The 23,842-nt window shown below is 37.6% G+C and overlaps 1 protein-coding gene across 1 annotated transcript in view; it reads left to right on the top strand.

The window, feature by feature from the left end:
* Positions 1-23,842, top strand: part of PPFIBP2 (PPFIB scaffold protein 2) — an 89,298-nt gene that overhangs the window by 31,626 nt on the left and 33,830 nt on the right. The window contains exons 3-5 of the mRNA XM_075712022.1: positions 6,066-6,155; positions 10,509-10,622; positions 20,265-20,396. Of these exons, the coding sequence (XP_075568137.1) occupies positions 6,066-6,155; positions 10,509-10,622; positions 20,265-20,396 (336 nt within the window). The remainder of the gene's footprint in view (positions 1-6,065; positions 6,156-10,508; positions 10,623-20,264; positions 20,397-23,842) is intronic.

A 23,842-nucleotide genomic window follows, 5' to 3' on the forward strand; every position in this document is an offset into this window, starting at 1 on the left:
CTGATGGCTGACCTGAAATAGGTGTACATTATTCTTATGCTTTGCTTTCCTTTCTTCCAAATGCTATTCACAACCTGCACTAGCAGGAGGTGGAGCGATCAAACCCATGCTATAGCCATTAAACTCATGATATTGAGGGTGAATCTTATGATTTCTGTAAGGATATCTTCCTTTAAGTAATCTAACTGTCTGGAGGAGAAAATAAGTATTAGTATTAGGAAAAATTATCCAGGTAAAATATAAATATTTGGTCAAAATTCTTTTAAGGACTGCAGAAAGTGACCTAGCTCTGTCTTTACTTAATTTCAGACTATATGCTGTTAGCATATAAAGCTGTTAGCTTTTTCAAAGTGACTGCCACTTTCACTTACCCAACAAGGAACAATGCCAAATAGAAGGTCCTGTTGTTGCTTTATTAATTGCCTTCAGATGAAGGGCAAGAACTACAGATCCAGATCCAGAAATCATGTTGCAGCATTCTCCTCCTCAAGTATACTGAGTGAATGTACATATATTCAGATGGGTGTGTATCTGAGGTAGCGCTAACATGCCAAGAGATTAAGTTTGTATTACATCCATGCCAAAATAAAAATGTTTACTGTGTAGGCTACTCACTCATCACAACACAATTGCAACTAGTGTGACTCATAACATCAATTCTGCTGACCCAGAAGAGTAATAAAGAGATGGAAAGTCCATACTCTTCTAAATATTATCCGCTCCAGATAGGCTGGAGAAAGTCTATAGTGTACATTTTCTTGTATTGAAATATAATACTGTGGTCTGTGAGCCGCTGGTAGTTTGCGGGAAAACTGACTGGTTGAACTCTGCTGGTTATATTCCTTGTTTTGAGCTTCTAAACTGCAACAAAAGACAGTATGTCAAACATGTCCCTAATGTTCCCCATTAATGCAAATACTATAGTTGCCACAGGCATCTTATTCAATTATCAGTGGAACTGAAGGTGATTCATGTGACTGAATAAGAAGAGAGGAGGGTTATGACATAATCTGTCTTCTAAAAGAGGCGGGTGACTTGTTGAAAAAGCTTACAAATCACCACTCTAACTGACTGCCAGGTTTCTTTTCCCAGCTCCTCCCCCCTCCACAGCCCAATATGAGATCCATGGTATTAGGGACAAATTTCTGCGTAGCAGCTTGCTGATCAACTTCAGAAGTTGGTATTTTTTTTTTTTTAAATTAGCTGTGTTGGAGATTCTTTGAGCTGAAACTGAAACAGCACACATGAGGAGAACATAAACTGGCCTGTACTCAATTTTATTATCTTGCATATGTGCTTGCTTTAAGGGGCTTACTTTTACAACCTATCAAGATTCAGCTAGAAGTTCTGTTACTGAAACTTCTGAACAGAACATCTGTACAGAAGCGCTAGACAATGGTTGTCGTTCTGTTCAGACAGTAAGCTGCATTCTGAATTGTTTCCTATTAAAGTAACATGCAAAAAAGCATAACAGTCCATGCTTACCAGTCTCTGAGAAGGCTGTTGAAAAATGAAGATAGCTGAGTCAATGAAACCTTTCTTTCTTTTTTGCCATACACTTTTAAATTTTTGTTGATTAACCCAATTTTAAATTAGAGCTGTTGAATCATACTCTGAAGTCAGATTTTTTTGGTCATATATTCTGGAGGAATTTTTAAGCCTTTTTCTTGGAAAAGGACTCTGTAATGACTTGATCATGTAAGTGATACTTAGACAGTCAAGTTTCCAGCAGCTACCAATATTATGTCCGAGGTAGAGTAAAGACCATATTCCAGAGAGAGATTTGGAAACTAAAGATGAAGAAGAAGCTGAAGCAGGTGATGGAATGCAAAAGCCTTTTTTTTTAACTAGCACTGTGGGAAACAGTTGATTTGGAATTGTTTGAGGAAACATTTTATGTTAATATCTGATGCAACCTGATGGGCATTAAACTATATCCAAAATATCTATGGAGACAGATGTTTCACGTCATTACTTTGCAGCTCCCTTAGGCAAAGTATTTATGGTATATGCTTGACTTTTCATCTGCAGTGGTACTACCATCAAGGTAGTTTCAGCCACTTTGCCTTAGCATATCTTTTCTTCTACTTTGCTATCATGTGTTATCATAAACTTCTTTACATGTTTTATGCAATTTCTTTCATTCTTTCGTTACAAGAAATATAATTAACATATTTAGCTTATAATTTGTGGAGCCCAGGTAATGATTTTTGGTTTTTAAGACTACATCTTCTGAAAAAACATCTTTGTGGAAAATCTTGGTGATTCAGCCTTTTGGTCGTGTGGTTACACAAGTCTAGTGTTTTATTGTTTGTGAGCTCTTAGACCAACTCGACTGGTCTGTAGTCTTATGACTTTAGTGTTATAGGTCCTATATTCAGTTGCTGATGATACATGTGATATCTAACTATACTTGCTCAGTTTCTTCTCGGTACTGACTTTAACAACTGCAGAATGCACTCCAACCATCCACAGATGGCCTTGGTTCATATTACATTGTTTTATCTTGTCTTTATGCATGCCACAAAGATTTCCCAAGTCTTAAACAACTGCTGTGTGTCAATCAGCCAGTTTTATTTAGCAGGTCACTTTCTGTCTACTGTACCTTCCTGTACTTATCTGAGCACTCTCTGGCTGACCTATTGGCAGGGTTGGTTTGTTTTTTTTTTTTTTCCCCTTCCCCCTTTTCTGTTCACATGGGTGTGATTCACTAGGTTTTACATGGCTATTGAGTATTAGACTTCAGCAGGGGATATTTCACAGTCACTTGGTGCAGCAGACAACATCAGAGGCTATACATTTGGAAAATGTGAGTGTAGTAAAATATCTTATTTGTGATTTGATGTTGAACTAATTCTTAATTATTCTGGTTTGCATTCATGACAGATTGGTTATGTAAAAATGTGTTGGCAGTAATTTGACTCACTGTGCCTGTAAGGCTGGGGGGGAGTGGTTACACAAGTGGTTACAGGTATATTTCTTAAATCTAGCCTAGGAAAATAGCAAATGATGGCAGGAGAAAGGGTGCAAAATCTATCTGACTAGGCAGTCTTCATCACTCGGTTTTGTCATTAAGAGAATCTTTTCCTGCCTAGCAGTGTGCTGTTCTTCCCTGAATACTTGATGTTCTAGGTGCAGGGAAGTCTCTACCATTGTGTGTGAGCCAGAGACATACTGGGGAAGGCCTGTAGGCTCTCCATTGAGAAAACTCATTTAATGGTATGTAATGGAGCTTTAACCCTAATGGAAAGATAGCCGCCAAGGCTAAAGATTTTGGATTCTGAAGTACGGTATAAGACTTTGTTCTGCAAGTGGAGTAACAACCCTGGCAGAACAGCTGGCAGTGTGATTGAGGATACGTTGCCGAGGTTGAAGAATTATCTAGGCAGACATACGGAAATGCATGTTGGTTACTTATGAGGATTCCTTATTTTCATTATAGTACTACAAAAGTTAATAAGGAATAAACTTTAAGACTGTACGGACTGACCGACTGACCAACTTTTGACACAAAGGGCCTAAGTTAAACTGAAGATGCATGTTTTATAAATGGGGGGGGGGGGGGGGGGGCTGGGGTGTGTGGTATTTTTTTAATAAAAGGAGAAGTCTTGAAAAAATTACATTGAGATGTTAGCAAAGATGGAAAGAAATATTAGGGCACAGAAATTCTAAAAAAATTAGAACTATTTAAGAGAGGAAGATGGAGTAAAGTCACCATTCCTTTAAGGGCATTATGTACTTAGTGCCACTGTGTAAGTATATCTACAGGTGCCACTGTAAAAGCTACTAATTTGTCTGAGACTTCTGTTTGTGTGTAAGTTACGCACTCGGGTGTGCATATCTAGAGCCATTTCTGTGAGGTCTTGAATCTTAGTTGGACCTACTATAAACTGGTCAAAAGCTAGTGAGAAAAGTATATTCTGAGTAAAGAAATTCTTTTGATCACTGCTGGTAAGGTGTGGAGTGAGGTTCTGCACCGTCTGTTCTTCAGTGTTCTTGCTGACCCTTTAAAACAGGGAATAAGGACCAAGTGTACTGAATTTATAGGTGATTCTAGTTAAGCAGCACCTTGCAGCCATGCTAAAGGATGTGATTAAAACATAAGAAGAGCCTGATACATAAGAAAACAGTATAAATAATAATAGGACAGAATTCAGTATAGACTGGTGCAAGGTTATACATTTAAGCAGAACCAATGAGTAAACACAGGATGACGAACAGGATGCTAGGTAAATAAGAACATTAAAAAAGGATCTGGAAGTTATGGGTCCTAGGCTGAAAAAAAATCAGTGTTACTATATGGCTGACATGAAAAGAAATATGGCCCAAGGATCTGTGAAAAAGTTTTTTCCACTTCAGCCATTTTCAGCTAGAGTCCTGTGTCTACTCTTAGGCACTTAATTTCAAAAGAAGTCAAGGAACAATTGGTGAATAGGAACCAAAAGAAAGCAACAAAACAGATCCTGAAAAATTAACCTGTGAGGAAAGGACAGAAAAACTTGTGTTTGTTTAGCCCAAAGAGGGACCTGCTAATTAGAGATCTACAGGTGGTCTTCAAATATGTAAAAAAATTTCTGAAGCAAAGAACCTTTTTTTTTAATCCATGGTGGTATAATAAGAAGCAGTAGGTTGAAGTTGAAGAGATGATGATTCAGGTTAGACATTAAGAAAAATGTTCTAATGATGGGTAGCTAATAAGTAGATTATATGGGGAGGCTGCATAATCCATTTCTGGAGGTCATTAGGAGTAGGCAAGACAAGAATATTGCAAATAACCATCTGTCCTAGGATAGAATAATGAACCAGATGATCTCTTCAGGCACCTTTCAGTCCTGTTTGTTGGTGTCTTTGTGATTCTGTCAATTCCTTTCAAAAATGTCAGAGGCAAGCATGCTCAGTTCCTCAGAGCTCAGCTCATAAAAATGCCACACTTATATCTAGTTCAGCACTTTATGGCTTGAAAAGTGTGGTTTAGCTTTTGGTTGGATAAATATTTGATTTCTTGATTTGCATTAATTAGCACCATGTTTATTTTCATCATCTGTTTTACATTTGGGCCTGTAGACCTCAGTGGAGATCAAGAAGCCATGAATAGATTTAATATTAAAAAAAATCCTATTCACAAATCCTCTGTTGAAAAAGAAAGGAGAGTGGGGGGGGGAGGATTGTGCCATTGTACAAGCAATGATAAATGAGTAGTCAGCTGCAGACTAGTGTAGTTGAAGAGAACTCAGTGAAGTTGGATTCATGTGTTAGCTGAAAAGCCAGCCAAAGTGTTTTATTCCCCGGCAGAAATGCATTGCCTGCAATGGAGCTGGGAAGTGAACTACTAAGGGCTCATGTTACTTTTGATACTTTAAGCAAACAGCTTCACTCCCACAGTTACACAATGGTTTAGTATGCAGAATGAAGCTATGGGACTCTTCTAAACTTTTAAAAATAAATCTGCAGGGTTTTTTTTTATTGTTGTGTTTGTCTGTGCAGTATTAGAATTCATAGGAAATGGGACATAATAGTTAGGAACAGGCCATGGTTTAGAAGTCTTGCTCCTTAGAGCCACTTAGAAATCCATAAGTGATTACGTAGCTAGAATAGTTCCTGATAAGAATTTGATAATTTAAATAATTTGTTAATTGCTAACAAAAAAATTATACTTTCAGTAATTTCTAATTTCAATAATACATATGGCAATTTTTACCATTTAAACATAAACACCAAGATTCTTTGACTTTGGCAAAAGACTGCTGAGACCAGATATTTCAAATTAAATGTTTTTTGTCTTGATGAGATGGCATTTCCCAAGGAAACAATAATTTGCTGGAAAATATCGAATCTATTGCTATACCATTCGTGATTGCTGGAAGTGAGACAGTATTCAAAATCCAGCTAAAAAAAGGTACATACAAAAGGTTTAATGCATATGAAAGAAACAGTTTTGATCTGTAGACACAGTTTTGCTTTTTTTTTGCATTATAACAACTGCTCAATTTATATAAATTTTTATTTATTATTGCTTGAAATTTTAATATTTACTGTAAAAATTCTCATAGCATTTTTTCCTCCAGTCACAGGTTAATCATCATTCATCTAATAATGAAACCTATCAAGAAAGATTGGCACGATTAGAAGGTGATAAAGAGTCGCTCATTCTGCAGGTATGTCTTAAAGAGAACATTGTCTATGTAGTTGATACTCAGTGAATAAAAGCTGAAGTGACAGAGTATTTTCTGTTAAACAAATGTTAGTGGGTCACCAAATGTAACAGGTATTTAATCAAGAATTAATTTATAATTTGTATAATCCATCTGAGGTTTCATGGTGGGGTAACTGGGTAGAGGAGAAGGGAGTAAGAGGGAGAAGAATGATAAAGGAAAAAAAAACAACTTAAAAATAATGCTGTGAAGTCCCAAGACAATGCTGTGGTAGTGGTTCTCACTCTAGGTTTGCTAGGTTGTACCAGTTGATTTTCTAGGTTCTGTGTGCCAGCCTTTTTAATTAACTGGAAGACTGGCAGGTAGGTAGAACTGATGTTTTTCCTGCTTGTATACTGTACCAAAGTTGCTTTACATCATCAAAAAGCTTAAGGGGAGGTAAAGGGGAAAAAAGAAAGAGTAAAATGCATGCCTAAGCTCTTCCAGGTTTCCCATTTCTCAGTTTACCAAGCCTTTTTCAAACAGATCCCCTGTCCCATGTAAGTTTTCCTCCTGGATAAAACACATGTTGCACAACTTGAAATAAAAAAACTTAGGTTTTTTTTTCTGGATATTTTCACTATTACTAAACTGTACATTACATGCTTTTTAAAACTGAAGCTGGAGATTCTTTAAATGGTCTTTGCATATCCTTTCTCTTTATGCTTACAAAAGCATATTATAAGCATATATGTTTATATCAAACAAAACTTAACTATACTGGGTAGGTCTTCTCCCTACTTTCAGTTACTAGTTTCTGTAAGCATGTTTTATCCTGTATGTTCTGTTCACACTTGTGTTAATTTACTGAGCAGAATTCTCACTGCTGTTGTTAAATAAACAATAACTGGTTTGTGAGACATAAGCTTAGGCTTGGTTGCATTTTTTTGTTACTGTTAAACTAAAATTGCTATTACCAAATTTAGAAAAAAAAAATCCTGACTGAAAAACAAACTTCTGGTTGGAATTTAAATGTTTAAGTGTGTGCCGCAAATTCCCTTTTTTCTGAGAGGGAATCAGGTCAGGGGAGACAACATCACAACTGATATTTATTGGAACACCTTTTATTAATCAAGTGGTTATTAACTGTAACATCTTGATTCTATTAATAATAGCAAACAACTTTTCACACAGTGCATTCACTTCTCGCACAGTTCACTCACATGTGCGCAGATTTATAATTGAAGCAACAATTAGGAGGCCAAACTCAGCTGTTTACTCAGAAGCAGAAGGTTGTACTGATGCACCTGTGGCTTTGTACCTGAAGGCCTCCTTTGTTTCATCGCGTGTGTGTATAGTCCTGTAATCTTTGCCTGCATATAGCAGCCACTGTTGTCTTGGATGTGGTTCATGCTATACAGCCAGTTGTTGATGGTCATGTGTGCTGGTGGGCTTGTGGAGAATTGGCAGAATCTTGGTGTTCAAAGTGTATCAGCTTTTGTGGATTTAACAGGACTGCTAGTCTCTAGCACTTGTAAGTTTCTGAAGACTGTTCCAGGCTGCTTCTCAGTAGGTACTTTTCCTGTCTTTGTCCTGCTGATTTTTAGTAACTATTTCTTTATCCAAACAAATGCAGCCAGGCAAACTTGCAAAGAAGGGGCTTTTATGACGTGGTTTGGAGACCTACCTAGAGTTTTTCTCAAGAGCTATGTAGTAAAATCAGGTGTAGAAATTGTCTCTCTCTTGCCTTTTACCCCATCAAATCAAGAGGCTTAGTCAGTATTTACACATTTTTCCTATCCCACTGCACAGTATTGTAGTAGAACTCCAAAAACCCCAGGCAAATAACATAGATGGAAATCTCAGTCTGATAGATGAACATCAACAAAAACAAAAAAAAAAAGATGCCAAGATGGAGCTGGGGTTAGAACCTGGTTTACACCAGTTCTGCATATTCTATCTAGGCAGTCAAATAAGAGGAACACAAACACGTCCCATGCTGAGGTTACACAGGCCTGAGAGAGCCTGCTGGTACAGACCTGGCTCCTGGGTGTGACTGTTGGCATGAAGGATGAGAAAGCAATGGGAAACAGAGCACCTCTAGTCTATAGCTCATGTTGCATTGTGCCAGTGACTGTGGTCCATAGCTGTAATCTATAGGGAGTATGTGGTTGGGAGCACTCCAGTCTTGCATCAGACTTGCTGCAGAAGAAGCAGTACAAGGCACCTTGTAGTGGGCACAGGCAGTGCCCACTATCTCTGTCCACCACGGCAAAGTCAAACAGTGCACCTTGGAACCTGCTTCCACTCTTCAGTCTGTAGTGGAGACTGGAAATGCTACAGCATCTGGGATACCTTCTTGTAGCTCAGCGCCTGTGTATAGGAGCTAATGCACTTCTTTAGGTTTTGTTTGGTTTGTTTTTTTCTTTCACAAAGATATTTTAAACCCTTATACCACTTGATTTTTAGCTAATTGTTCAATATGCCTCACTTTTATAGATATTTGCAGAAAATATATTATCTTACAGAAAATATATTATCTACAGGCTGACTCTTGCGGGTGTTGCACTGCTAAGGCAAGATGGACTTGCCAGCATAGCATACGCTGGGGTTATGTTCTGTGTGCAGCCTACTGATTCCCTGAAGAGTCTGGCAGATGTAATCCTGAACAGAGGGGAAAATACGAGCTCAAAGTGGCTAATGTGCTTCTCAGCCTAACTACTGAAACATCCAACACGTGCTTCTAAAGTGTCTAAGGTTTTACTAAATTCCTTTGCAGGTCACATTTAACATACAGAGTTTTCCTTACAGGTTACAGTGCTAGTTGGAACCTAACCGACCCTTTAAGTAGAGCTTGCTTTCCTTCTCTGGAACCTGCATCAGACTGAAGGAGAGGATTCAGTTTGTTTCTTCTTGCTTTCTGACCTCACGGGGTTTTTCTTTTTGTGTGCCTTCACTCATTTAATGGGAGCAAAACAAAAAAGTAGACAAGCAACAGACTTCCTTGTGGGGAGTTCTCCCCCTGCCCCAGCTTGGGTGTATCCCCTGCCATCTGTCTCCACCCACTCCTTCCTGTCATCTCTCATCCTGCATTCATCTGTGCTCTACCCTACAGCCAACTACTTTAAAGGAAAAAAAATAAAATAGTCCCCTTTTTTTCTTTTTCTATGTTCCTTTCCCAGGCATGCTTGTCATTATGTTTGCAGATAAAACAAATACAGATCACACAGTCACTCCCTCTGCAGCTTCACTGAAGTGAACTCAATTGTTCATTGATTGGGTTTAGAAATGTTGCGTAGTGGGTACATCTTAAAGGTTTCACTTCCACGTACTGTACCTTTTCCTTTTTTTTTTTTTTTTTTAAATAAAGGTGTTGAAGGGTTGGATGTGAGGGCATAGATAAGTTTTGTTAATGCATTTCATTCAAACAGGAGTTTAAACACCTAAGGTTGCTGTTTTGTTTGAGATTACATTTTTCTAGTATAATCAAGGCTTTTATATAAAATAAATAGTAAAAATTAATATACAGAGTGTATGTGCTGCTTAACATAGGAATTAACACTGGGGTTTTTTTCTACATCCGTCTAATGTTATCCTGAATGTAGTTTTTTCAGCTTTGCAAGCTTTGAGTTAGGCTGCCGGGCTTTTCTTACTACACATTCGCCAGTCAGTACCATCATTCCCACAGTTCCTTACCAGTATTGCTTATTGTTTCTTTTCCTGGGATTCATTGTCTGTATCTCACTTCTTTTGCTTTCATGTTTTGGCTTGCAAAGCCTGGGAATTTTTCTTGGAATAGAACTTTGCCGCTGCTAAAACATGCCTTTTACTCATTGCATTCTTTATAACTTCAGAACGCTTTATTGATAGGTAAGCTGTTTTTCTGTTCTTGTAAGAAGTAAAGTAATTGGTTGGTTTCCGGATGAAGAGTTTTATTGTTTATCCGTTTTAGGAAGTGAAATGCCAGCAGAACCTGAAATGGCAATGCATGCTCCAAAACCACTTAAAATATTTTCAGTATCCTATGTTCTTGTTTGGTGCTTTCACATTTTTCAGACTTTTGCATGAACTAACTCAGGCTACCTATAGGTAGTCTTGATCTCTTCTAGAAATGCTCTTTCTTTTTTATATTAAAACAGAATAATTGGGGGGGGGTGGTGGTGTCAGAGGGTAGGGTTGAAGCAAAATATAGGTAAGACTGAAAAATTGTCTATCTTGATAGAGCAGGTTGCTGCAGTGCACAAGAATATTAAACTGTTGAGGACTTTACAAGAGAACTTGCTGTTAAAATGTGCATTTGGATGTTAATTGTGTAAGGTAATTGAAACTTATTTACAGTCAGTTCAGTAGCACTGTGCTTCTCTTCTCAAATTACAGGTGAGTGTTCTTACAGACCAGGTGGAAGCTCAAGGAGAGAAAATCCGGGACTTAGAAATCTGTCTTGAGGGGCATCAGCTGAAACTGAATGCTACAGAAGAAATGCTTCAACAGGTAAAAATCTGGATTGGAAAGCTTCTTGTATAATCTCTTCTCCAGCAGAGGGTTGAACATATATGGTCAGCTTATGGTCTGCATGTGTGAGTGCCTTTGGCCACAAGATAAAACAGGGAAAAAATTCTTCTCTTCTATTGTTCTCCTGCTGCTTTGCACTTTTTTTTTTTTTTTTTTTTTTAAAAATAAATGTTTCTTTGTGTTCCTGTTTCAGAAGCGTTTTAGTGGCTGGTTGCATAATACTGTACATGGCAGCATGTAAAATGAAAGTATTGTGTCTTATTTGTACTGTGCTGACTAACTAAATTTGGGCATGGTCGAGTAACTGGTTAGACAGGTTAAATGTATCTAATATATGTAGGAGTTGTGGAATTAAGTTTTATTTAAATATCTTCTGTTTTCGTATGGCTTTGAAGCTGAACAGGTAGTAAGCTGAATTACTGTGTCAAGTTTGGTTCTATAATCACTTTTGCTTAATTTAGGAGCTTTCCCCTTATTTTTGAAAGAAAATTAGTATATAAAGACATATTTTTCTTTATTTCAATCAACAGTTTCAGGCTATGTGATTTAATTTTTGCTCTTTCATATTACCTGTTGAGGGAGCAGAACAAATGATAAATTATATAGCTTACATTTCATGTGTTACTGCAGGGCTGGCAGGTCTGTTGATGCAAAAGAACTTGCCCAGTGCAATTTTCTGTTATTACAGATGCAGATCATCTACTGGTAATACAGTTCATAGATATCAAAAGTAGATTTGAAACTGTAAATAACCCTCAAAATCTATGCGAGAAATTTGCAGGCTCGATACTGTTCTTGATGAACGAACTTCCTCTCCCTACCCAAAATGTTGTGTTATAAATATACTATTTTAGTCTATGTGAAATACATAAGTCTTTCTATGAACTATTCATAGCTTTAAATTAGAGTTCTGTTAATCTCTATAAACTTAATTTACTATGATAAGGATCCGTCTATGTATGTATGTAAACAGTAGCAGTTTCTATAAGATAAACTTGTATCCTAAACCTTTTAAAGTTATAATTCTCCAAGCTTGTCTAAAAAACCACCTTGGTCTCACACAGCTTTCGCAGCCCAAAATGCTTCCAGCTGGGAAAAGTTTTATTCTCATACTTAAATGAGGGGACGTTTTTAAAAATGCAAGTAGCGGATAGTGCGTTGAGTTTTTCAGTTACATCTGAAGTGAAATTCAAAGAACAGTAACTATTTAAGTTATGAAAATCTGTTTTCAAACTTCAGGAAGGCATTCACAATAGAGTGTAGAAGCTTCCTGTTTCAATCTAAAACTAGATAGTTGTTCTGTTACTTCTGCTAAAACTGTTTATTGTTTCTCTGACTTAAAATTTTCTGCTCTGATAGTCTTCTGAGGAAACTGTGAATTTAAAGCCTGATTTAACAGAACACTGAGACATGTGAAAATAGAATAATGCATGTACATTGCTGTTTCAGTGAAAATGTTTGAATCTACCCGTCTGGCATTAGGCACGTGCACAAATTGCTTACAAAGCTGATCCTAAAGTGATAAGCTACAAAAGTCTGTACTAAAGCTACAAAAGTCTGTACTAAAGCTAAGGAAGTCACAGAATCTCCAAATATAATTAACATAAACTTTAAATCTAAATTTTGAGATCACTTTGAGAAGCTGTAATTGTTGCCAAATGGGAGTAATTTCAAATTTATTTTATTTCCTGTACACATATTAAGTAGTTAGCAATAAGCTCAAATTTGTTGTTTTGTATCATAGTTTTGAGACCTTGCATTTCAATATATATAGCTTACAGAAATACTGACAAGCTTGCTTGTTGATTGCTAAATTTCTGAGTGACTGATCTCTCATGCTTACAGCATATATGATAGCTTGAGTGTGTGTGTGGGGGGGTTTAAGAGAAAGAATTATCTAGGCCACAACTTGGTAAAGATTTGTGTTTCATTTTAATCCTGCGAGTTTGTCCATTTGAACTTTGCACAGATACAGACATGTACACAAACACATGCTTAGTATTTTAATTCTAGCATGAGTGATATACTTTCAGTAGCTGAACCGAAATTAAAAAATAAATTCAGTGTGGAACTGAGATATTTAGAATTTATTTTCTCACTGGAATGAGAAAAAATTATGTTGAGTTAACATTTTGGTTTTGTGAACAGTAAGAAGAGCAAATTAAGTGAAATATTAGAGGATGATGAGGGAATGGTAGTTGTGGTGTGTTTTGCACATGGATTACATCCCCCAGTAGACAGTGAGATACGGGAAACCGTACCATTAGATTTCTCAAAATCTCAACAGTCAGAGAAGTTACACATTTATTATGGCTCAGCAGAGGGCCCTATTTGTCTATAATTTATTTTGAAGGTTCTTTTCTCAGTTCATCTTGTTGAAAAGATTACCCTCTACAGGGAATGAGTTGAGATTTGGAGAGAAGGGGATGACTTGATAATATGATTAGGATGTTCGTGTAAGGTATGTGGCCAACAGGCCTTCTTGCAGTTAATTTGTCAAAAGCAGAGTGAGTATCTGGCCTCAGGGACTTCAATAGACTGATGGATCAATCAGGTTTTGGGGAGAGTTGGGTTCATATCTTCTCAACCAGCAGTTGCCAGTGTCCTGTATAAGTGCTCATGATGCTTAGCAAAGAGATGAGACACTAGTGTTGTCACTGAGTTTTTCCAGTCAAAACTATTTAGTGGGTCTTTCAAGACAGTATTTCTTTATTTTTACAGTAAACTAACTTATTTCTAATAAGAAAAAAATAATCTAGCTCTCTGTACCTATATAATTATTCTTGCTTTTCAGAAAGACTTTTACTATATTCCTAAGGTGCACGTAAATCCAATTTTATTTCATGGTTCCACTTGCTTATTTACAATATATTGAACTCCAATGATTTTTACCTTTGTGAACTTAAGTCAACTGCTTCTTCTAAATGGAAAATGGAACAATAAAGATAATTGCTCTTGCTTGAAAAAATCTTTAATGTATATTAGTAGAACTGCAGTATGGATAAATATACTATTTACTTATCTGGGAAACCATATACCTGAGTCCAGGATAAGCCCTGTCCTTTTAATTTTGGGAACTATAAGAAAAGTGACTCTTAATTCTGTGCCCAAAATGCTACAATAAAAACAAAAATCATACACTTTGTTAAGATAAGTTACTGATGGTATCTGGTAGTTCCACCACAGAAAGGGTATGTAATGCTACCCTGCAAAATAGTTTTTGCTGAATGTACGCTAGCAGAGACTTGTCCACTTTGTCAGGGTGGGGTTCAGGCTAAAATCCTCCTGGCTTATGATTTATGTACAGTTGTTTTGAACCCCGCTACAAAGCGATCATGGAAACACTTTTGAAACAACAGCTAAAAAAACTTTTATATGAATTACATAAAATGGCTGTTCAGCGTTTAGGATGGACATCTTGAATGCAGAATAGTTCCAACAGACACTGCTGCTTCTTTGCAGAAAATCATGATTCTGCATCACTCTAAGAGGACAGTGCAATATCCCTTAGTCGAAATGTGAACTTTCAAGAAATGAGTTGAGCCAATCTAAAGGTTACTGCTACATAAAGGAGAAGGTCTCTTTCTCTTTTCATCCTTCTCCCTGTTCCTGACCATGTGCTTCTGAACTTACTTTATACTGACTTTCATGCTCATCAGACTTTTTCCTCAATGACTCCACAACTGGGAGAAAACTAACTTGGGGTTTAAAAAGAAGGGGATGTTTTTCTACTAGGTTAGTGAGTTGAAACAGCTCACAGAAAAGGTCAAGGCATGGCATAAGGGCAATGGTGAGATGTGCATTTGACCTAGCTGCTTATGAAACCACAGCCAAAGAAAATACAGCTCAGCAGCGTTTGAGAAACAAGAGAATCCTGGGTAACAGATGCAGAGATGCCCTGGTATGCACAGGTACAGGTAATGCATTTATGTTTTCATGAGATATGATGGTTACGGTGTCAAACTCAACATTTTGCTTTTGTAAGGATACTTGTTCCACTATAGACTCTAATCAAGAGAAAAGCATTTTTCACCTTGAAGGTGTTTGCATTGTCTTTCTTTAAAATGAAGTAGGTCCTTCAAAAACTCATGAAAGTCAATGGCAAAACTTTAAATCAGTCCTTAAGTATGGTTCCGGTTTAGGCCAAAAAACACATTTCCCTGGTCATCCTTCACAGTAAAAGTTCAGAGAAGATTTTCTGGAGCATGACTGGGAGCAAGATGTCAGTTTGGTCTCACTGAATTGCCTTCCAGTGGTATCTCTGCCTTGCCATCAAATGTGTAAAGAATATGGAAATGCCAGCCTGTGTGAAGTTACCTGCCTTGCCCCTTAGCACATTGTAATGAATGTCTTGAAATTAAAAAAAAAAACAAACCCTCCTAGAATTATCTTATGAAAACAACTTAGGTTGTGACAGTCCATTCCCAGTATATTAGCTGCTTTAAAATGTAAAATTACAGTGAATTTTAGAGAAGAATGATGTGTATGTGTCTTGTTCTAAGTTAGTTTGTGGCATTTCTAAGTATTTTCTTCCAGTCAATTTTAAGAAATATTTTTTAAGAGAAGAGAGGGTCTTGAACATCTGCTCTTAGCCTTGGGGGAACCTTCTATCAACTTGCTATCAACTTTTCTTACAAATGAAGAACAGAATTGGAAAGCAAAAGTAATTTTTGCTCTATAAAGTAGCCTAAATTGTCCCATAACAGAAAGTACCAGCCATGCATAATGTAAACACATTGGTGCTATGGAATCTATGCTGTCAATCTTGACAGCTGTGTTAAGTCAGTCTGAAAAGTGAATTTTCTGCACATACAGATTTCACCTCCACAATTCTTTTAAGGGCATTTGTTATGGTAATTATCATGAGTAAGAATAGTTAGTTACCTCTTTGCTATTCCAGTGCTGCATTTGATTTATTTAACAGATCCTAGTTCCCACTGAAGCTCTGTGGCATAAAGCTTACAGTTTGCTTTGCCGATCAAAATGGTGGTCTGTGTGGTAGTGTCTTTCCTGTACCTGACCTGTACCAAATCCTAGGTGTGGTCTGACTGTGTATTTCTGCCTTCCATCTTATTTCTGACACATAATTGTGAGAAGCAATCCAGGGGACTCGGCAGACGGTTGCATTGTGTAAACCTGACTGTGTCTTCCAGCAAGTAAATTCTCTTGCAAAGTACAAAGCACTTGGCTTTAGGATTTTTTCTGTGTTAAAAATACACACAGAAACTGAAATGCTTGAATGCAAACAGGAGTGAATTTCTGTTTCTCATGTCAGTTTATGGCCAGCTTCTGCCTGGGTGCAAGGAGCAGGAGGAAGTGTGCCAGACAGTGCCCTTTGTGAGGCACAATGAGGAATCTTTTAAAAACCAGTGGATTAAAAGAATGCAGGCAGGAGCTGTATGAGAGTAGGAACTTGAACCCAGTGCAGTTTAGTGTGTACCTGTTCTGGTTTTGCAGTTGTCTTCTACTCAGTGAGCCAGAATCCCATCTTGGTAGCAGAGTATAAATCTGTTGTGTATCTGTTTGCTTCTCAGGAACTTTGCTGGCTGGCAAGGATCATGCCTTCAATTTTCAATTGCCTGAGTTATCTGATCTTAGATGAATTTCAGCACTTGTTTATAGCATGCAGTAACTTCTTGCCAGCAGCTAGCATAGTGTTTCAGATTTTGAAGTGTGTGCTGGTTGTGAGGCGTTGAGGTTTTCAGAGTGTGCTCTCAAGTTGTGCAGCATATCTATACAGGTGAGTATTACACTGCTTTGTAATTTTACAGTTAACGTAGGCACGAATCTGTTCGTCAGACGTATGCAAAGGGCCGTTCAAATTGGCAGTGCAGTGGGAAGTTCTGTCCTTTCCGTTGCTTAACTATATAATGGGCAAATGATGAATTGGAGGGCTGTAATTCAGTCTCTGCTACTGACTTGCACTTTCGTGGTGATTACACATGTACATTGCTCTCAGCTGTGTTTTCAGTTAAGCAAATATCTTATTTCTACCACAGCTGACACACAGCACTTGAAAAGTGCAGTCCTCAGTAGCGGTGGTTCTTGCTGAATTTTGCTTACCAGGTAGGTAGCTCAGTCTGTCTCTCTCAACTGTTTTAATAAGGGTGAAAAGTAAGGCATTTTTTGAGTGTTGTATTTTGTGCAGTGGGCAAGGGCAAAATGGAATCTTCGGGGTTTCCCCCCCACACACACTTGACTAAAATCTTTCTTATGTTTTCTTAATCAGTGTATGGCATGATTGTTTCTTCTGTTTTGTGGAGTGCTGAATATCCTGGAATTTTCTGTGCTTGCAGATGACAGTCTAGAATAGTGTAGTGTCCTCTTTCTAAGATGTTTTCTGTCATGTTAAATTTTATAAGCAGTTTTATAAGAATTACATATTTCCAAGACAACAAAATGTGGAAGTGAGATATACAGCACGTGCTTCAGTTTCATTGGGAATATTGAAAAGCATGATTAAATATTTTAAAAGTACGCAGTGTGAATTTTAAAAGTACACAGTGTGAATTTTAAAAGTACAGTTGTGTTTGGAAATAGTTTGCCGTTCATTGATCTGTTTGGTACATGCATATTGTAGCTTCTGCATGGCTCATCTTTGTAATTATTCTACTCTAAAATAGCTTTTTTCCTTAATTTTTAAACTTAAAAGTTGATTTGAAAAAAAAACCTACTTTGATAAATTAAATGATAGTACATTTTAGAATTAAAAACAAGTATCTTCTTTATAAATAAGATTCCCTAGAATATGTTCCATTTCTGTTCTGTATTTCAGCTCTTTAAGATCCTCATAAAGCTGCTACAGCCCAAATTACCATTTTGCCTGTCTTATATTATCTTTTTTTGCTTTAAAACCAATAACATAAATTTGTATTTTCTTTTCTTACAATTGCATATTTATTCTGGCTGAATTCAAGTTGCATCATACCACTGAAATACACTGTAATTTCTCTGTAACAAAATGGGTCACATTCTTAATGAGCTGTTCACTGTGAGCATCTGCTCGAAGATGAAAATAATTGCTTCCAGATGTTACCATTTCAAGAGGGGACATTTACTTTAAAGGGCACTTTCTTTCAAAGCAAAAGTTAGTCTCTCTAGATGCAAGAGAAATTGTCAGCTGTTTTCAATCAGTGTAGCTCCATTGAAAACAAACTAGGGATAGTTAGCTATTTTGTCTATTTTAAGGCAAGAGTTTTATGCCAGTTTACACTAGCTGAGGATTTGATTCTCCAACTTCAGAGAAAACTGTAAAACTTTGACTTGATTAAAAAAACAAGTCAGCTGCCTTCATGCTCACTTACACCAGGTAGCACCTTAGTGTTCACATCAAGCTACTGAACTCAGAATGAAAGCAGTGAGGTATTACTCTCCATTGCATAACTAAGTGTAATTTGGGAGTCTGTAGAAAAAGTAAGGAGTAATGGCAGATGGTGCCCTCAAAGGAGAGATCTTTTGTTAAAAATCTCTGGAGGGGATGCCATGTCTCTCTGCCTTATTAAGAAATCTTCCTGTTGTATGATGGAACACCATGTCAGTGTAAAAAAAAAAATTCTAAATGGTGTTTCAGCTCAACAGTGAATCGAGTCTGTCCATGGGGCCAAAGTCACCTCATCCTGCTAGCCTTTTTGATGTTCAGTGGCATTGCTTCATATCAAAGTTCTCATTTATAGCTATGTCTTAATCTGCAAAAGTCTGCTATGTTAACAGCTGTACAGAGCCTGTTCCAGTCTGGACTGGAATATGCCTCTGGAACTTGTGCAAAGTAGGTTTTTTCCGGTCGATAGAGGAGTTACTTGTAATTAAAATTGTAATTTGTAATCACCTTTGTAGAAAGCAGCTACTACTGAGATTTCATTAGGTGACTGCCTCTTAGAGTTTCTCAATAAAAAAAGTCAGTGCACTGTCTTTTCCCAATTAGTGCTTGATTTATTTCATTCAGAGAAAAAAAAACAAACCATGAGGCTACATTTCTGTTTATTTTCCCATCCATACACAAATATCATTGTCAGTGTCAGCAGGAATGGGCATGGCACTGGGAATAGTGGGTGGCTTAGATAATTGGTGTTGCAATGCAGATGCAAGTTGAGTACTATTTTTAATTTGGGCAGTATTCCCCACCAGACTAAAACGATCTACACGTAGAGGAGATTTGGGTTCCAAATAAACTTTAACTGTATAATTTTTAAACTAACCTTTGTGGTTTCTTTGGCTCCAAGCCATTGTCTACAACATATACAGTTTGTGGAAGAGTTGAGAAAAGGGTGATGGACAGGGCAGTTTCTGATCACTTGGTAACATCAGTGTAGATCCGGAATAACCATGCCAGCTTCAGTTAAGTCACTTCCATGTAATAATTCAAAGCAGAATCTGCTGCCATTCCTCAGTGCATTTCACATGATCAAAACACCGATGTGAGTTATGAATTACCAATTCAATTTTTGAACCATTTAGAAACCTACGTTCTTTTGCAAAAATTAATTAGGCGCTTGGAAAGTTAGGTATTGATTTTTTAGTAAGGCTTAAACTCCTGAATAGATTTTTTTTCTCTTTGAAAATGGGGGCCAACAGAAGTATTATATATATATAAAAAAATACACTCTGTTAAATTTTGGAAGATTTTTTGCTTTGGCTTTCTTGAAAACTGAAAGATGCCATGAAGGTGTGACTATTGAATGTTTTCCAAACATAGTGATGCCACTCTGTCCAAAGTATGACTTTCTCTGCAATCTGAAAAACAAACTCGGGGCACACAAGCAGAAGTCATGGCCAATTGTTTCTTGTTTACACTGTTACTCAGTTTAGGCATTGCCTTTTAGATTGCAGTTAGGGCATTGCACTTCTCATTCAGTGCTGTTCCCTCCAGAGTGCATAGCCTTCAAAAGTTAGCAAGTACTACATGGTGTAGACTTTCAAGTACTACTAGCATGACTGCAGAAATGTTGCTTGTCTTTGGTACTCTATTTTCGTTAGGGTGCTCATTCTGTAGTACACCCTTCATTCACTAACACGTGGTAAGAAGTTCTAAAATGTTTCATTGTAATACTAAAATGTAGCTTTGTCTGATGAGTATTTTAGGAAGTAGCCAACTGTTTTGTAATGTGTCATTCAAAGGTCTTCATGGCATTATGCAGGTTTGTGTGTGTTCACCCTTAGTATTGTTTTCTGATTTCATGTCTTGCCTGCGGATTAACTCTGCCACACGTTTTCTTGCAATAGGGAGGGGGATACAGTGGTTTAGTGATTAACACAGGAGAACATTTAGGTGAAAATAGCTGCAGAAATCAAGAAACACGCAGTTCAAACAGTTCAAAGTATACGTGCTGTGAAGAGAGGTACAGAAATTTGCTTTCATATGAATTTGCCGATCACTCAATTTTTTTTTTTTTAGTTACTTTTTCTGCCTGCAGTAAATGCTTACATTAAATCTATCTTGCTGCATTTTTTGCATTGTAAAGCAGTAGCAAGTGTGACTTTGGAAGAAGAGAATCATTTTGCTTTCATATTGAAAGCGTTAAAACGCTGGGGTAGAGACTTTTCTGTGGTTCTGCCAGTAAATCACATAGTATTCTGTCAGCATTCAGTTGAGTAACTGGAGAAAATGTTCTGCTCTGTTTTCAGGAGTTGCTAAGTCGAACATCACTAGAGACTGAGAAATTAGATCTCATGGCTGAAGTTTCAGACCTGAAGATTAAGCTGGTTGGTATGGAAAAAGAACAGAGTGAATATGAAGAGAAACAGAACAAAGCTGAGGTGAGTTTCTTTCATTAGCTTGGTTTGGTTTGGTTTGGTTTTCTTTTCCCTATCATGAGTCTGTGGTATGCTGTCATACACCTGAGCTTTTGACCTGAAATCAGCATGCAAGGGGATTTTCCATGCTTACAGCACAGGCTGTATCATTGATCCTGTGAATTCAGTGAGGAATATGATTATGCATTTTTGGGATGTGGTTTCTTTCCCCTCTCTCATTATACTTCAAAGGTTGCTGTTTGGCTTTAATCAATGCACAAAGTCCCTTCCAGCAGCATACATTACAATTGACATTCACTTAACCCTTTCCTTTCCACAGGAGCTGGACTGGCAAGGCCATGTGAGGCCTACCAGAGCTCTTCTCTTTCCGCATTTATGTGGCAGAGAAGACTAGACATGAAGACTCAGTAGTATCAGGTTGCTACAAACACTTAGATGATGACCCTTGGCGATTTTAATGTGTTCATGGCACTTGGGAGGGGAAGGCAAGGGGCAGGGCATTTTCCTCAAATGAGCCTTTCCCTTGTGGTTACATAATAAATAGTGCAAAAAACTGACATGCATTGGAGGAAATTCTAATCTTTACTCCCCTCAGATGTGGAGAATTCTGGACATCAAAGAAGCTTTGCTCTTTACAATATTGGTTAAGAAAGAGAGTATGAAAAGGGGAGTCATATGAACAACATCCATTTCATAGTAGTGAGCAACAGGTAGAGCTGGGAAGAAAGGTGATTGCGGAAGACAGTAATTCATACAAATTGCCACGTGTTGCCCTACTCAGTGGTCCTGTAAGGGGACCAATGGAGAGGATTACCGGGCAAGGGAGGATTACTAGGTCCAAGATTTGTAAATTGCTGACTGAAGAAAGACTTTCTATTCCACATTGACTTAGGAGAATTTGAAATCCAGGCAGTGTTAGAGAACTGCTTGTTCTCCATTACGTTGCTAGTGGAATATTTGATAACTATGCATAAGTAATTTACCTGCAGTGACATAATATGTTTGGGGTGTGTTTGGTTTTGACTTACTTATCCTCTGAAGTTTTCTTTACAGATTAAAAGATAGCTTAAAGAGAGCAATTTCTGGCAGAGGTTGCAAGTCAGAGAGGCACCAGCTGCTGTTTTTACCATCTGTGGCCTTCTCATGCTCTTTCACCCATAATTGTCAGTGTCTTGCATACAGAAGGCCTAAGCAGTCTTGTACTACCTGAAAATCTAAACGGGTCTGTGCAGCGCTTAATTGCTGCAGATGGCAGCCTGCTCCCAGCAGTCGCCTTCCTGAGAGACCTTCAGCACTTCCCGTTACATGTTGAATAGGAGGACAGGGCTGCTTGAATTATTGCAGGACGTGCACAGTCAGCCTGACTTCTGGAAAGCAACAAAGCTTTTGAGTGCATTTGCATTGACAGGACTTTTAAGTACTCAGTAGGTCTGGGCCTGTGATGAGGGTGAGGCTATGACCCGTGAAATTCTTCTGCCACTGCAACAAGGTGTGTGGCCCCCTTGGATGGAAAAGTTGAGCTTTATTGGCCTGGAAGCCTTTGTTGTATTGCGAAGTGATAGGAAACAGTCCTGCTGAGATGGAAAAGGATTCTAATCTGATGGAAAAGTTCAGAATCATTGTGTTAAGTGTGCCCTGAATTATTAACTACCCCAAGATGTGGTTAGATTTCTGGCCTGTGAAAGTTGCAAACCTGTGTATGCAAAGCAAGGAAAACAGGTGTTGTAAGTAAAGCTGTGGGAAATAAACTGCATTTTTGGTTTGCTCATTGAGCCATTTTGAAAATTATTTCAGATTGTTCTGAATAAGTGTTAATCCAATTTGTCAAGATGAATAGGCGTTGCTTTCAGTCAAACTGGATGCTTACTTGAATTCTAATGCTTTAACCCTGTTTCAGCTCCATTTACTGTAAATTTTACTAATTTTCAATACAAACACAATTTCAAACATCAGAATGACATTTATTAATACAATTTCTTTATACTATTAGACTACAGCTGCTGCTTAAATTGGGTATATCGTTGAGTGTCTTCCTGAACTCCTTGCCTCCACTGCCCAGCTACATTTTTCTGGTGAATAAACCCCTCTTATGTATGCCAACAGTCTACCTTTAATTTGCTCTTGTTTATGCATACACAGTTGTGTTGTGGTAACCTAATTGCTTCAGAGTGAGACAGTTCTCCAAACTGACAGTGACTGAATGTGAAATTAATCTTCTTGTAATTGTATCTCTGAATGTCGTGGCTACTACAACATGCTCTTACAGTGTATAATTCCTCAAATGAAATTGCAATTAGTATTTTTACATAAGTGCAATAAAGCTATGGGTGACAGAGGTAGAGCGTTTCTTATAGACTGAAGCTGGCCAATTGCTGCTTTCAAGACTGAGTTTAGGATTGACAAAGGTGAGCAGAACAGTGATTTTATAGATTTGCTACTGTCAGAAGTAATAGTCCTCAGTTTTCACCCTTGTGCATGTGTTATAGAGGCATCCAGTAGTTAAACCATTTTGAACAGCCTGTTAATTATACTTCATAGCTGACCCTGCCATTTCTAAATATAATAATGGGTTTTTAAAAGTTTAAAATTAAATGTGACATTGCAGAATAATTCAACTAAAACATATTTGGTCTGTACCCTAATTTTGTGTCAGCTTATTTCACAGCAGCTGTTTCCAGTCATGTAGAATTTATCTGTAGAATTACTTCTCTGGTTGTGCTGGGGGGAAACAAAACAAATTAAGATATCCTGCTAAAGATGAGCAAGTTTTAATGTGTCAGGTTCGTTTCACTTTATCTTGTGTAGCTGTGGTTTAGTTTTGGTTTTAGTTAGCAGCAAAGAGTTTATCAAACATCTCTAACCTCTCAAAGGTATTAATTTCACACTGAATGCCACTTGTCTCTGGCTCTTCAAAGCACATGCTAAATTTAAAGTGCTATTTACTTATATATATAACACAGGAGCTGGGAGAATAGCTGCTTGTAAATGGACAGTCTCACTTGGTTTTGTCATTTTAATTCCCTTTTTGTGAAATAATGTTCTACTTTTGCCGTAGTGATGCTGTGAGGGTTTCTGAATTCCCACCTGAGGGAGTTTGTGTACCTTTTCTCTTACCTGAGAAGCCTTAGAAATTTTGGAAATGTGTTTTCTTAATGTAGCAAGGTATGAGCCAGCAGCATTATCAAGTGATTAATGGCAGCCCAGATGCATGTTCTACCTGAACACAGACAAAAGAGACCTTCTGTCATTATCAGGAGACTGCAGGAATAATTGTCCATTTCAACTTGCTTAGCAGCCTTTCTCATACTTTTTTTCTTCTAGCATGGGATAAGTTTTGTGCGTTTTGCTTTTTCATACTGAGGATCTGAAGTTTGCTATAAGCTGCTGGAAAGTGTTTTTTGGCTCTTGTGTGGACACGTCTGAATTAAGTATCTAGTGGATAGTCACTA

Source organism: Pelecanus crispus, chromosome 6 (assembly GCF_030463565.1).
Source record: "Pelecanus crispus isolate bPelCri1 chromosome 6, bPelCri1.pri, whole genome shotgun sequence".
In the NCBI taxonomy this organism is placed as follows: Eukaryota; Metazoa; Chordata; class Aves; order Pelecaniformes; family Pelecanidae; genus Pelecanus; species Pelecanus crispus.